The sequence below is a fragment of the Paroedura picta genome, chromosome 16, assembly GCF_049243985.1.
Source record: "Paroedura picta isolate Pp20150507F chromosome 16, Ppicta_v3.0, whole genome shotgun sequence".
Classification (NCBI taxonomy): domain Eukaryota; kingdom Metazoa; phylum Chordata; class Lepidosauria; order Squamata; family Gekkonidae; genus Paroedura; species Paroedura picta.
The window spans coordinates 631,196-645,589 of record NC_135384.1 but is presented as its reverse complement, the minus strand read 5'-3'; the positions used below and the strand labels follow the sequence as shown (position 1 = coordinate 645,589).

The 14,394-nt window shown below is 64.0% G+C and overlaps 1 protein-coding gene across 1 annotated transcript; it reads left to right on the top strand.

Moving 5' to 3' along the window:
• Nucleotides 1–122: 122 nt before the first annotated feature.
• ZAN (zonadhesin) lies at nt 123–14,349 on the top strand (the record flags this gene model as incomplete). Its single annotated transcript, XM_077315480.1, has 26 exons — nt 123–196; nt 2,041–2,093; nt 2,380–2,487; nt 3,087–3,334; nt 3,426–3,606; nt 4,171–4,285; nt 4,505–4,593; nt 4,813–4,989; nt 5,475–5,680; nt 5,994–6,138; nt 6,221–6,474; nt 6,590–6,754; nt 7,081–7,208; nt 7,353–7,624; nt 8,270–8,478; nt 8,952–9,093; nt 9,285–9,535; nt 10,014–10,143; nt 10,458–10,656; nt 11,163–11,327; nt 11,425–11,555; nt 11,739–11,938; nt 12,514–12,652; nt 12,872–13,036; nt 13,119–13,250; nt 13,719–14,349. Coding segments are annotated over 25 exons (4,074 nt in total), but the record flags the coding sequence as incomplete, so codon positions are not given.
• Nucleotides 14,350–14,394: the final 45 nt, after the last annotated feature.

Genomic DNA, 14,394 nt, shown 5'->3' with positions numbered 1-14,394 from the left:
GAAGGGGCGGGGGATGGACGCGCGCAGACACCGCGCGCGGAAAGGACGTCACCTTCTGCGCAAGCGCGAGGCCGCTGCGGGCGGGAGGGGGGGACAAGCGGGCTCGGCGGTGCACCACGTGATCCCCAAAGGCCGCGGCCTCTCCTCCGTCACGTGACCCTTCCCGGTGTTCGGGCCTCGTGACGTCAGAGCTTAAGTGCGTGACGTGTCCTTGTTGCAAAATGGCGTCGAAATGACGGACGCCGTTGCCAACTCTGGGCCGGGACATTCCTGAAGATTGGCGGGAGGCGCCAATTAGGGTCTAGCGGGGATGCTGGGAGGGTGGCAGCTCTTCGGCTCCTCGATGGCCTTGCCAGGGCCAGCGCTCCTCTGCGCATACACAGAGTGCCCTCCCGAAGCACGCGGGGCCCTTGCCGGCCGGGCCAGGCCGAGTCCCAAGCGCCCCCGGGAGGGAGGCGGGAGCCCGCCCTGGTCCAGGGGAGGGGCAGCCCAGCCAGGGGGCACGGGGCATCCCGCCGAGCTCCCCCTCTCCCGCGTGGCAGGCCCGCTTGCTGGGCTCCCCCACCCCCGAGGCCCAGGGCTCCGATAAGGGCCTCGGGTGGCACCGCTCAAGGTCCGCTCCTGGCTGGAGGCAGTGGGAGTTGCTTTGCTCTTTGGCCCCTGGGCAGGGGGTGGGGCGGGAGCCAAAGTATGCCATCTGGGCACGGAGGCTGCGTCAGAAGTCTCGGGCCAGGGCCTACGCGCCAGGGGATTGCATGGCACCCCTGCTGGTCTTCCTCTTGGGACTAGAGGCTGCTGTTGTGGCACACCATGCCAGAAACAGACCCGCGGGGTAAGCGGCTGAACAGAAGGGGGAAAGCGGGGAGGGGGCTTGCAGAAATCCTCATCTCGGTCCAGCGGCCAGGGGGGTCTCCTGGGGAGATCCAGGTTCGCATCCCCGCTTAGCCAGGAAGAGCAGAGATCTTCCCTTTCAGCCCGCCTGCCCCAGCGGGGTGGAGCGAGAATAAAGCGGAGAGCAAAACCCTGGGCACGGCTGTGAGCAGCTTGCAGAAACGCTGAGATCAAATGGTGACAGACGGATCATGCGCTGGCTGTCCATAATTCCCAGGCCGGCAGAGCCAAACATGACATTGGGATGGGGGGGGGGTGTTTCTGGCGAAGGAGAAAGGCACCGAGAAAAACAAGGCAGGGCCTTCCGGGGCACTCCCTTGGATTAGTGGGGAAATTGAAAAGGACATAATCTTCCAGAGCTCTCAAGGAACTCGTGTGAAAGGGCAGATCTGTGTACCTGCTGCTTGTGTGCACATTGGCCTTTGCCCTGGAGGAATGAGGGAGCAAGGGTTGCACCAGTTTTCTTAATGGATGGGATTCAGGAAATGGCAGGCCAAGGACTGAAGGATAAAGGTAAAAGGTAAAGGTATCCCCTGTGCAAGCACCGAGTCATGTCTGACCCTTGGGGTGATGTCCTCTAGCGTTTTCATGGCAGACTCAATACGGGGTGGTTTGCCAGTGCCTTCCCCAGTCATTACCGTTTACCCCCCAGCAAGCTGGGTACTCATTTTACCGACCTCGGGAGGATGGAAGGCTGAGTCAACCTTGAGCCGGCTGCTGGGATTGAACTCCCAGCCTTATGGGCAAAGCTTTCAGACGGCTGCCTTACCACTCTGCGCCACAAGAGGCTCTTGCGGATAAGTCCCGGATAAATTAGTGGGAACAGTTGGAAAGTAAGAGATGGGAAGTAAAACGCCCCTGGAGAGATCTGTGTTGTGGCCTCCGACCCACAGTTCTGGCTCCCACCTCTTAAAACAGATGAGGCACAGCAGGGAAAGGCCCAGAACAGGGCGACCAAGATGATGAAGGGGTTGGAGCTCTTCCCCTAGGAGCAAAGGCTGGAGCGTTCAGGACATTTCAGTTTAGAAAAGAGGTTCCTGGGGGGGGGGGGGGGGCTGGCACGATATTGGGAAGGCCCAGGGCCCCTCTCCTTCCTGAGACACCCAAGTTGCTGCTTCTGCCCCACCTTCCTTCCGTGTTTCCTTCCAGGTCCAGTGACCTCCTGGGCACTGAGTCGTCCTCCCAGCTCTTAGGTGGGCCACGTAAGTGTTGCGCCCTTCAGTCTGCCCCGACTACCCCTCCAGCCCCCCCTTTCCTGCCCCCCCCTTCAGTCTGCCGAGGAGTCCTGTGGGCTGGCAGCTGGGCTGCCTGCAAGGACTCTTTGTGGTCCTCCTCGAAAGGGCAGCCCACACAACTGCAGCTGTGCCGGAAGTGAAGCAGGCTCAGTTGACATCTGATGCCAGGCAAAGCCACCCTGGGCACCATCCGTGGCCTTGGGAGGCCGGCCTGTCTGAGCCTTCTGCCGGTGGGGGCTCTTTCTCTCCACAGCCCCAGCAGGCCCAGCACCTGCAGCCAGCGCAGCAGCAGCAACGAGACAACTGCCCAAGCCAGACCTGCCGCAAGCCACGTCGACCCATCCAGGCGGCCGTGCCAACGGTACCAGCCCTTCTCGCAGACACTGGTCTGACCCAGCAGGGCTCTTCTGCGGTTCTTTGCCAAGCTCCATAGCGGAGGGCTCTGTCGGCGTGAGAGTCAGTAGGAAGGTTCCTCCGGGGACGTCATTTTGGGCGTTTCCTCATGCCAGGAGAAGGGAAAGTGGAGAGGCGGGTGGGATGCGGTGGCCGGGCTCCTGGGTGCTCCAGGCAGGAAAAGGAGATGGTGCTTCCATGCGGTGAGGCCTCTGGAAAAGGAGACGGGTCAATGGGCAGGGAGGAAAAGGGCAAAGAGGTGGGCTTCCTCCGTGGAGCGCCCAAGAGAAGAGTGCCTCTGAGCTGACGCAGGGTGCAGGAGAGTGACTGCCAAGAGTGGGGAGAGGGAGAGAACGGGAGCTGAAGGGGAGGGCTCAGCCTCTACACTGCTAGTGGGATGGGGCGGTTCCTCTGCACGTGGCCCAAGGCACTCTCTTCGTCATCCCTTGGTACGCTGGGGGCCCATCCTGCTCCCTGCTAGCAAATAGAGGCCTCCCTCCCTGCCCGGTGAGCTTGAACCGCTCCTTCGTCCTTCTCTCTCTCGCGCTCTTCTCACCCACCCGGCAGCTTGGGAGAGCTGCGTTATCTCCGGAGACCCCCACTACAAGACTTACGATGGCTACTTCTTCAGCTTCATGGGCAACTGCACCTACCTGCTGTCCGAGGTCTGCCACCCCCTGCCAGGCCTGCCCACTTTCCGGGTGGAGGAGACCAACGCTCACCGAGCCGGCTACGAGCAGGTGTCCCACGTCAAGTCCGTCACTGTGGAGGTCAACGGCACCCAAATCGTGCTGCTGAAGGGCCGGAGAGTCACCGTGAGTCCCCCTTGGCCATTCCCCTGTGCACCGGGCAGCCCCGTCCCCGTCCCGCTCGGACACGCCCCCTCTGAGTCTCTCTCTGATGCAGGTGGATGGGCAGCAGGTCCACTTGCCGGTTGCTGTAGCCGGCGGCCAGGTGTCCGTGCATCTGAGCGGCATCTACGTTTTGCTTCAAACACGGTTTGGCCTCCGGGTGCGGTTTGATGGGAACCACTATGCAGAAGTGTCTGCCCCATATTTTTATATGGGGCACCTTTGCGGTCTCTGTGGTGAGTGGGAGTTTGGGGTGCCCGGGGAGGAGGGAGCAGCAGATGGCTCTGGGCTGCTCGGCCACGGGGTCCAGCAGCCCAGAAGGTGCCGCTGTGTGACGTCTGTGTGGCAAGATGACGTCGGGCAGTGGCTGAGGAGGCTATGGTGGACATGACTCCACGCAGTGCCTGACATGTGCCAGCTCCCAGCTGTGCGACGGGATTCCCACTCAGGCCGACATTAAAACATGCTCAGAGCTGCCGGGGGTGGGAGTTACTTAATCTTCAGCTCTTTGGTTGGCTGACAAGAAATGATGGTCAGGTACAAATATTTTGTGCCCCCACTTCGGGGCCGGGGCTTCTCGGGGTGGGTCTTCTTTCCGGGACAGAAGGCCGGACACAGGCAGGGCTTCTCCACAGGGCTTGTTTTATTGGTACACGGAGGTAGCAGCCCCCCCCCCCCCCAGACACGGGAGCTCCTGTGGTTGCCACCTGGCAGCTTTCTTCCTGCCCCCCTCTTCCCTCTCCTTGATGATGATGTGGTGGGTTTTCCGTCACCATCGCAGCAAAGGTCTTCTTTTCCAGGGAACTACAACGGAGAAATGCTTGACGACAATCTCATGCCAAACGGAACGTCGGCGGGCTCCGACGCCAACCGGCTGGGGGAGAGCTGGCAGGTGCCGGGTACCGGAGACCTTGGGTAAGCCCCGGGGAGGCCTGCCTGAAAACCCTCAGCACACTTTGCCTCCCATATTCGGCTTCAAGGACGCATCCGGTCCCCTATGCTGAGCTGAGGCCTTTCAGCAGACCTCGTGGGACCAGGAGGGCCACTGTGACCCTGGGGGGAGCCCAGCCCAGCCCAGCCCCTGCGGCGCCTCCCCAGCCTGCTTGGCCAGCATCTCTGATGGGCCTCTTCCAGGTGCACCAACTCTGGGAAGCCCGTGATCTGTTCTGTTGCCGTCGAAGCTGAAGGTCTCACAAAATGCGGAGGCCTCACAGATGCCGAAGGTGAGGTCCCGGGTCTCAGCAGGAGGGCCTGGTCTGGGTCAGGAGAGCCAGGACTTCTGGGTCAGGGGCACAAGCGGTGCTCTTCCCGTAGCCAGGATCCTGGAAGAGAAGTTTCCTCAGGGTTTCCGGCCCAGGGGGCTGCCGAGGGGGTCCTGGGTTCTCTCTCCCACTCTGCTCTGCCTGGCCCTGCTCATCCACACCCGCCTTTCCCTCTGCTAGGCTTGTTTGCCCCCTGCCACAGCAAAGTGCCCCCCCGGGAGGCTTTTGACAGCTGCATCTACGACTACTGTGCCACCGCAGGAGACCACCTCTCTCTCTGCTTCGCTCTGCAGTCCTATGCCGAACGCTGCGCCCAAGCCGGAGTCCACATTGGCTGGAGAGGGACCTTCTCCTGCTGTAAGGCCCCCGGTTCCCCCCCCCCCCCGGCGGGAGGGGAGGGGAGGGATGCATAGACCCTGGCAGCTGCACCCTTTTCGAGGCTGAGGGTGCCTTTGCAATTCTGACCTCGGGGAGGGGGTGGGCGGGAGACAGAGCCCGCCACACGGGACTGGAGCTCTCCTGGAGGTGCCCCCCCTCCCCCCAGGTCAGAAGAAAGTTGCATCCTTTTAAAAAGCCTCCTTGTGCACAGCTTCCTTTTAGCCGCATGGCAAAGATCCTCGTGCTGCTGTGGCAACTCCTAGCCAAGGACAGTAAAAAAAACCTCTGCACAGAGGCCCTGTTGGGGAAAAGGCCCTCCCAGTGCTGGAAGGTGCATGAGGGAGCCACAGGGGGGGGGGGGGGCTGGTGCACACAAGATCCACGAAGGGTGGGGGTGGGATCTGGGGCTTCCTCCCAGGCTTGCCTGTGATCAGAACCAGACTCTGGCCTCTGTCTTCCTCCAGTCCTGCACTGCCCCCCCAACAGCTCCTACCGGTCCTGTGGGCCAGTCTGCCCCACCACTTGCCTGGACCCTGATGGTGCAGACCGCTGCCCCGACCTGCCCTGCGTGGAGGGCTGCGTCTGCAAGAAAGGCTCCCTCCTCAGTGGGGACCAGTGTGTCCCGCCCGGCGCCTGTGGATGCACAGACCCCAGCGGGCGATACCACCCGGTGAGGAAGGCGGCCGTCTTCTGGGATGGGGACGGGGCGGGAGGTTCCCTGGGCAGCGGGGTCTCCTCAGCCAGGATCCCCGCAGGCGGAAAGGGAAGGAGGGCTGGGGCATTTGGCCTCCCGTCGAGGTGTGCCTCCCGGAGCCTGGCTGCTGTTGCGTCTTTCCCGCCTGGGGTGCCCTGGGAGTCAGACAGGCCCCTGCCCCGCGGCGCTTGCCCTGGACGACAGCCGTGAGCTGAGCAGGAAGGCCGGCGGATCCGTTCCTGTGGACAGCCCGCCCTTCTGATGCCCGGCCCTCCTCTTGCTCCTCCAGGCTGCCGAGAGCTGGACGGAGGGTCCAGACTGCACCCGGCGCTGCACCTGTGAGGGTTTCCACAACATCACCTGCCAGGAGTGGCACTGCAGCCCCACCCAGGAGTGCCGGACAGTGGACGGCCTATGGGGCTGCCAGGACACAGGCAAGCTCCCCCACGCCCCGCACGGGCTGGGGTCTCTGCAGCAGAGGCTGCTGCCTCTCTGAGCTGACTTCCCTCTCCTCAGGTGTGGCCTCCTGCCAGGTGTCCGGAGACCCCCACTACTTCACCTTCGACGGGGCCATGCTCTCCTTCATGGGCAGCTGCACCTACACCCTGGTGACGACGGCCTGCGGCAGCAGCCACCCTGTAGGCCTCCCGCCCTTCACCCTCACGGGCAGGAACGAGGAGCGCGGGCAACCACAGGCCTCCTTCCTGCGGCAGGTGACCCTCGAACTGCCTGGCGCCAACCTCACCCTGCAGAAGGGGCCACGGGTGCTGGTAAGGGCAGGCTGCAGGGGGAAAGCTCCGGGGGGGGGGTTTCAGGGAGGGGCTGCCCGTCCCCCACTGCTCCCCTGGGCTGAGGGCCGAGCTTCCCCCTTCTTTCTGGCTGCAGCTCAACGGCCGCCGAGTTCGAGTGCCTGTGGTGGGCCAGGTCCCAGGGCTCACCGTCACCTCCAGTGGCCTCTACATCCTCCTGCAGACCAGTTTCGGGCTGGGAGTGAAGTTTGACGGAGAGCACCTCTTGGAGGTCCAGCTCCCAGGGGATTACTTTGGCCAGGTAGCACCTGACTAGTTGTGCGCGTGCGCTTCCGGCTGAAACGCCAGGGCATGGAAGTTGTCCCTTCCTACTCATAGGCGCTGCATGGGCTGTATGTCCCGTCACGCGTTGTCTGCAAGTGAGGACAGAAGTTGGCGTGCGCACGAAAGCTCATGCCCAGAATGAAAGTTGGTTGGTCTGCAAGGACCTGCCTGCCTGGGCTCGGGCTGTATCCGTGCACCGTCCTTCAGGCCTTTGGCGGCCTGGTGCTTGCTCTCGGCCGGAGCCCCTGCCCGGGTGCCCCCGCCCCTCCTCCCCTGCCTTGACTGGCTGCTCTGCCCTGCCAGGTGTGTGGCCTGTGTGGGAACTTCAACAACCAAAGCCAAGACGACCTTCTGATGCCCGATGGGCAGCTGGCTGCCAACGCCAGCCAGTTTGGGAACAGCTGGAGAGTCCCTGGCGAAGGAGGCCCAAGGTGAGGCCTCACCAGGAGGCAGGGCTGGGGGAGGCGGGGGGGGGGATGGACCCCTGAGTCCCATTAGCTGGAGGCTCGGGGCCCTTCCTGGGCCCTTCCCGCCTGGCTGCCCGGCCGGTGTTCTCCCTCCCTGTCTCTCCTCAGCTGCCAGCCGGATGAGCGGCAGGAGGAGGGTCCGGGCTGCTCCCCCCAGGAGCTGGGCCGCATGCAGGTCCAGTGTCGCGAGATCCTAGCCCCCAAGTTCCAGCCCTGCCACGCTGTCCTCGACCCGCTGCCCTTTCTCCAGAACTGCCTTTATGACATGTGCCACTTCCAGGGCATGGCCTCCATGCTCTGCCACAGCCTCCAGGCCTACGTGGAGGCCTGCCAGACCCGCGGCGTGCGTGGCCTCTCCTGGAGGAACAGCACCTTCTGTGGTGAGTCTCCAGCTGGGCGGGAATGGCGGCCGCCAGGGGGGAGGCTGGGCCACGGGGCTGCTTCTCCCCACAGTTCCTTTGGCTTGCTCTGCCCAGCCCTCTCCCCTCCCCCCGTACTTCAGAGCTGAGGCCGCTTGCCCTGCGGCCTCTGCTGGATACCCGGCCTGCGATGGCTCTGCCGGTGCTGGAGGAGAAGGACCCACTGTCTGAACGGGGGGGGGGGGGGGACAGGACCTCTGCGGGGCCGGCCTCTGCAAACAGGGTGACGGGGAGTCTGCTGGAGGCCGATAACCCTTTCCCCAGCCTCACAACTCCCTCCCCTGCCAGTCCTCCTCCACCTGGCCTCTGGGCTGGTCCTGCTGGGCACCCCCAGGGAAAGGTATGGGGGCGGAGGGGGGGTGGAGCAGTGCTTCCGACGGACCAGCACTGGCATGGACAGACCCTGCCCAGGGCCCTCAAGGGGCTGTGAGCAGGCACGGAAAGAATGCGTGGACAGGTGTGGCACAAGTGGGTGGGCACCGGAATGGAAGGGTGAGTGGGGGTCCTGGGAACACGGGACTGGCCCTAGGCGGGGGGCTGGGAGATGGGCTTCCCCAGGGAGGTCACAGGTCATCTGCCAGCTGCTCCTTGCTCTCCCCCCTGCAGCTCCAAGCTGTCCTCCGCAGAGCCGTTATGTGGAATGTGCCCCTCTCTGCCCGGCCACCTGCCTTGACCCCTTTGCCCCGCTGAGCTGCCAGAGCCCCGCAGCGTGTGCAGAGGGCTGCGTCTGTGACTGGCGCTACGTCTGGAGCGACAACCAGTGCGTCTTGAGGCAGGAATGCGGGTGCGAGGGCGAGATGTCCGTGTACTACCAGGCAGGTGCCCCAGGCGGCCAGATGAGGCGGGAGGGCGAGGGGGGGTAGCACACCCCTTTACATCTCCCCGCCCCCCCCCCAAAAAAGAGCGAGTTAATGAAGGAATGACAGTGTGAGATTGAAGAGCTTGGGGTCACTCGTAAATTCTGAACACCGCTCCCCCAGGCCCACAGGGACACCCCATCCTCCCCCCCCCCCGACTGTGCCTGCTCTGCCTGCGGAAAAGGTCTCCGTCCTCCTTTCAGCTCTCCTGGGTCTGAGGAAGGGGCTGACGTCTTTGGTGGTCTCTGAGGGCTCCTGCACTGGAGTCCGAGGTCCCAGGCTCAGGCCCAGCAGCTCCCGCCTCAAGGACTAGGCCGGAGGGGGTGGAAGGACCTTTCTCAGGCACGGGACAGGCCACGCGGTGGAGCTGGCGGAATGCCCTTTTGAGAGCCCGGCTCTGGGTCAAACTGCGCCTCCCTCTCCTTCTCCAGCACCAGGAGAGCTACCTGAGGCAGCACTGCCAGGAGCTGTGCACCTGCCGCCAGGAACTGATCTCCTGCAACGCCTTCCAGTGCCCGCCTGGATCCCGCTGCGGCCTCAGCCCCGCTGGGCTCGACGTCTGCCAGCCCCTCGGTGAGTGGGTGGGTGGGCAGAGGGAGCCAGAGGGCTGCAGTGGCTGGCAGGACAGCAGAGGAAGCAGGAGGTCCACATTCAACCCTGGACCATGCTCAGCCTCTCCGGCCTCGCAGGGGGGTTGTGTGGATAAAATGGAAGCGGGGGAAAGGCACCGGCCAGCTCCAGCCCCAGCTCTTCTCTCTCTCCAGAATTCCACCGGTGCGTGATCTTTGGCGACCCACACTACCGTACTTTTGACCACTTTGTCCACCACTTCCAAGGCCGGGCCACCTACACCCTGACCCGCACTCGGGGCCAGCTGCCAGGAGCCCTCGAGTCCCTCTGGGTGACGGGCCGGAACTGGGCCCGCCTCCCCACCCACCGGGTCTCCTTCCTGCATGAGGTCTCCCTCTCCGTCTATGGCTATCGCATCGCGCTCCTGCAGGGACGCCAGCTGGTGGTGAGAGGCCGGAGAGAGCGGGGAGGGGAGGGCAGAAGGGGGGCCTGGGGGGCCTGGAACACAGGGCTAGGCCTGGGGGAACGGGGCTGAGGGGGTGGGGGAGGTGGACCGATCAAGCGGCTGGACTCTGCTGCCACCGGCCTGGAGCCTTCTCTCCACAACAACAACACCAACGCTCCCAAACTCGAGGAGAAGGGGCTTGAGGAGTCCTCCTGTGGCAAAGTGTCCGCTCTGCGCTCTGTGCGTGTGGCCTGAGCCCCAGCCCGATCTGCCGCCAGCCCTAGGGACAAGGCAGAATGATTAGGGCTGGGCCCGGGAGAGGGAAGGGAGGAAGAGCGCTTGAGGAGCGAGGACTGGCTGTGCCTAGATGCGGAGGGGGACCCCCAGAGCCGGTTGCCTGTGGCCTCCACCCATGCTGCGGGGGTCCTCTCCCCGCCCTCCTTCTGACCCTCGCGCCCTCCTCCCTCCCTCCCTCCAGGTGAATGGTGTAGAGGTCGCTCCCCCGTTCTACCCCGAGGAGGGGCTCCAGATCACCCAGAGTGGGCGCAGCCTCCTCGTGCAGACTGGCTTTGGGTTCTCAGTCTCCTTTGATGGCAGAAATTATGCTGGTGAGGGGGAACAGGCCAGCTGGTGGGGAAGGGGAGGGCGTGAACCCCTCCCCCCTTCCTCTCTCTGTGGAGGGCCAGTTCCAATCAGGAGCCGAGGGGCTATGTGGGGTGAGACTGCGTGTCTCCTGGGCTCTCCCGCTTGGCCTTGGGGCTAAGGCCTTGGAGGCACCGGCCTGGGACATGTCCAGCCGGCCCGGCTCAAGGACCACACGTGCTTTGCTGGGGGGAGATCTGGGGGACAAGCCGCAAGGTGACCCCTGGCAGCTTCAGAGGTGCAGGACGGGTGGGCACCCTCTTTTCTTTCCACTGCCCAGAAATCGTTCTGCCCAGCACATACAAGGGCCATGTTGGCGGTCTGTGCGGGAACTACGATGGGCAGCCGAGCAACGAGTACATGAAGCCTGATGGGACATGGACGCAGAGCCTCACTGTTTTTGGCAACAGCTGGCAGGTCCCAGCCATGGAGGCTGCCCTGGGCAAGGAGGTGGGAGCAGGGGGCCGTCTTCATGACAGGTGAGGCAACAGGGGAGCTGTCCCACAGTCAGGGTTTGGGACTCCAGGTTGCTCTGGAATCCACGGTAATCCTGAGGAGGGGGCCTGGTGGTTCAGCGGCAGAGCCCCTGCCTAGCAGGCAGGCAGCCCCAGGTTCAATCCCGGGGTGCAGAAACTCCCACTCAAAGGACCAGGTGGGAGGGGAGGGGACCCCCCGGAGAGAGTGCCCTATCGTGGTGACTGTGATGGACCCAACGCCCTGAGGAGAAGAAGGCAGATTCATGCACCTAGTTCCTTAAACAGCCAACGGAACCCTTTCCCCAACCTTTGAAGCAGGAGGGAAGGAGAGGTGGAGGCCAGCTGGCGCTCTGCACATGCCCCGAAGTGCTCCCTTAGGGCTTCGCATGAGAGTTCAGAGCAAATTCTGGGGCTGAGGAAGCCGTTTGCCCGAGCTGGGCCAGCCTCGCCCTCCTGCCCTTCCCTGCACAAGTGGACTTGCTTCCTGATGCCTCTTCTCCTCCCCCCAGGCAAGAGGAACAGCTGGCCGGGGAGGCAGATTTGGGATTCCAGGTGGCCTGCCGCCCAGAGTGGCTGGCCCTGGTGAATGGGACAGAGGCCTGTGGGGCCCTCTCCGACCTCCAAGGGCCCTTCGTGGCCTGCCACAGCATCCTGCCCCCCAGCACGTTCCAAGAGTGAGTATGCCAAGTGTAGGAGGGCTGGCCGGGAGGGGGGGGAACATTCTGCCCTCCCCATGCAGCAGCAGCCCCCCTCTTGCTCTGCCCCCACCAGGAGCTGCGTGTATGACCTCTGTGCTCTTGGCAACGATACGGAAGTCCTGTGCCAAGACTACGCAGCCTATGCCCGGCTGTGCCAGGAGGAGGGGGTGGAACTGGGACCCTGGCGGCAGAAGACTGGCTGTGGTGAGACACAGAGACCGACCGACCGACCGGCCGGGTGTGATTCGGGGGGGGGGGGGCAGCTGTCGTGGGCACCAGCATCTCCGATCTCTCCCCATATTGGCTGGTCTTGCCTGGCCTCGTGGTCATTTCACTGCTGTGAGAATTTCTGACGTCTCATTTCCTCCCTCCCTCCCCCCCCCCCAGAGATGTCCTGCCCGCCTCACACCACCTACAGCCCCTGCATGACCGCCTGCCCAGCCACGTGCGCCAACATGGCTGCTCCGTCCGATTGTGACGCATCCTGCGTGGAAGGCTGCGCCAGCGACCCCGGGCAGGTCCTGAGCGGGCTGGAGAGCGTCCCCTTCGGCCAGTGTGGCTGCTCCCTCCACGGCCAGTACCACCAGGTGGGGACAGACAAGTGAGCGGGTTCCGGGGGGAGGAAGCCCCAAGGAGCCCTCCCCCTTGCAGAGGCGTTTTCTCCAGGGTAACACAGAGTCCGGCCTTCCCCTGGAGAGGGCCCAGAAAGTGTCAGCCGGATCCCAGGAGGGGGCGATGGAGGGGCACCAGGACAGGCAGCCGTGCGCCAGGAGTCTCAGAGGGTGGCAGGTGCCGCCAGGGGGTGAAGCGATGGACCCAGGCAGAGGCGGCTGTCCAAGGGAAGGAGACGGGTCCACAGAGGAGACCCACGGTGGCCAAAGGGGGCAGCCTCTGGGGAAGGCCTCGGCCTCCACGCCCCATAGCTGGCCCTTGTGACTGGACAGACCCTCGCTGGTTGGATGCCTCCGGGGTCTCCTGATGCTCGGACTTGTGCCGCTGGGCCAGGAAAAGGTCCTTCTCCAGGGCAAGGAAGTAGGAGGATATTCCATGGGAACGGCTGAAGGGGAGCTCCTGCCTGACTCTCTCAGGGTGCCCTCCGGTGGCCGTCGGGGGCTGCGTTCTGGGCGCCTGAGGGCAGTGCTGGGTCTCTTCTCTCCCCCAGATCAACGAGACGTTCTTGACCGAGGATTGCTCCCAGCGCTGTTCCTGCCTGCTCCCGGGGCGGCTGGTGTGTGAGGCCAGTGGGTGCCCGGGCAGCCTTCTCTGCACCACAGCCAACTACACCCGGGGCTGCTTCCCAGGTGAAGGGGCCGGTCCCTCTGGGCAGGCAGGTTGGCGGGTGTGAGGTCGAGCCCTCCTGGCGCAATTTCCCTTCTGGTGTCGCCCCTGTCGGGGGAGGGGGACCCGCCCAGCCCAGCCCAGCCCCCCCGCTGGCATCTGGGGCTGAGCGCCCCCCAGACTCTCCTTCGGAGCCAGGCCCAGGCTCTGCTGCAGGACTGACGGGGCTTCTTCCTTCGCAGCCTCTGCCTGCCTGAGCAGCCCTTGTGTGAACGGGGCCACGTGTGAGGAGGACCTTCTGCACGGCTACCGGTGCCGATGCGCAGAGGGCTACATGGGGCTCCGCTGCCAGTCAGTGGTGCCTGAGGCCACTCCCCCACCGCCCCCCACTTCTGCCTCCTCCCCAGGTAGGGGCTCTGGCACGGCCTCCTGCCCCTTTGCCCCGTGGAGTTTGCTGGGCAGCGAATGAGCCCCGCTTTCTCCCTCCAGCTTCCCCAGCAGGCCAGAGGGACCACCTCCCTGCCATCCTGTCGGGGGTCCTCGTTCCGGTTGGAGTCCTCCTGGTTGCTGGAGCAGCTTTTGCCATCTATCGGCGGAGGAAGCAGCTGGAATCCTAGAGGGGTGCGCGCATGGAGGGGGGGGGGGTGTGCGAGGGGGGGGCAGGGGGGCTTCCTTGTACCACCACCAGCCGCTGGTGGGCAGAAGTGGCTTCTTGCCATGGGCAGAAGTGGCTTTTTAAAAGCTTCCAGGGGAGATCCGCGGGACACGCCCCTGCAGGCCTGTTCAAAAGGCTGCCCTGGGAGTCGGTGGCTGGCCAGCATGGCATCATGGTGAAGAGTGGCAGCTTCTTAGCTGGAGAGCCAGATTTGATCCCCCCCCTCCTCTTCCTCCTCTGCAGCCAGCTAGGTGACCTTGGACTAGTCACAGTCCTGTTAGGGCTGTTTTCACAGAGCTCTCTCAGCCCTACGTACCTCCTAGGGTGTCTGTCGTGGGGAGAGGAAGGGAAGGCAATTATAAGCCGATTTGAGACTTCTTCGTGCTGTGGAGAGTGGGGGGATAAGAACCAATTCTTCTTCCTCTTCTTGCCAGAACGATGAGGGGGACGAAGTTTTTCAGCCCGAGTCTGACCCCGCAGGGCCTGTTGCTGTTCCGGATCTGAAAGGAAGTCCTGCTCAGTTCCTCTGTCTTTCTTGCCCGGGCGAGGAAGAAGTCGCAGGAGGACCCCTCCGCCTTTCTTTCGCACTGAGACCAGTGAGGGATGAGGAACCTCGGACTGAACTTCTGCAACCGCTGAGGAGCTCTCCTTGCTGGCCTCGATCTCGTCATGGCTTGAGTGTTGAGAGGCGATCTGCACCCGTCTAGCGGAAGCCCAGCAGGGGTCCGGCTCCTGCCCATCACCTGGGTCAAAGCCCTGGAGACTTTGGGGCTTCCTGACGGCATCTAGGGGGGTTGCAGTTGCCCTGCGGGGGGGGGCCTCTTGCCTGCTGCACTCCAGGAGACTGTGAGGAGCTTGGAGCCACGCACACCGGGACCCACAGGCCATCCCTCTCCTATGGTGCCACGCAGGGGACTGACCTGGGCTTTTGACCTTCTGTCCCCCCCCCCCCACTGCTGCTGCTGCAAGGGCTAATTCCCCCTTCCCCAAAGGCCAGCCGGCCTGTTGCCTGCGAGTCTCCTGCCACTGCAGCAGCTGGTGAAGGAATAAATGTGTGCCAACGCAGCAGGGTGTCTGTTTGGGTGCCACCCTCGGAAGCACAAGCGCCGT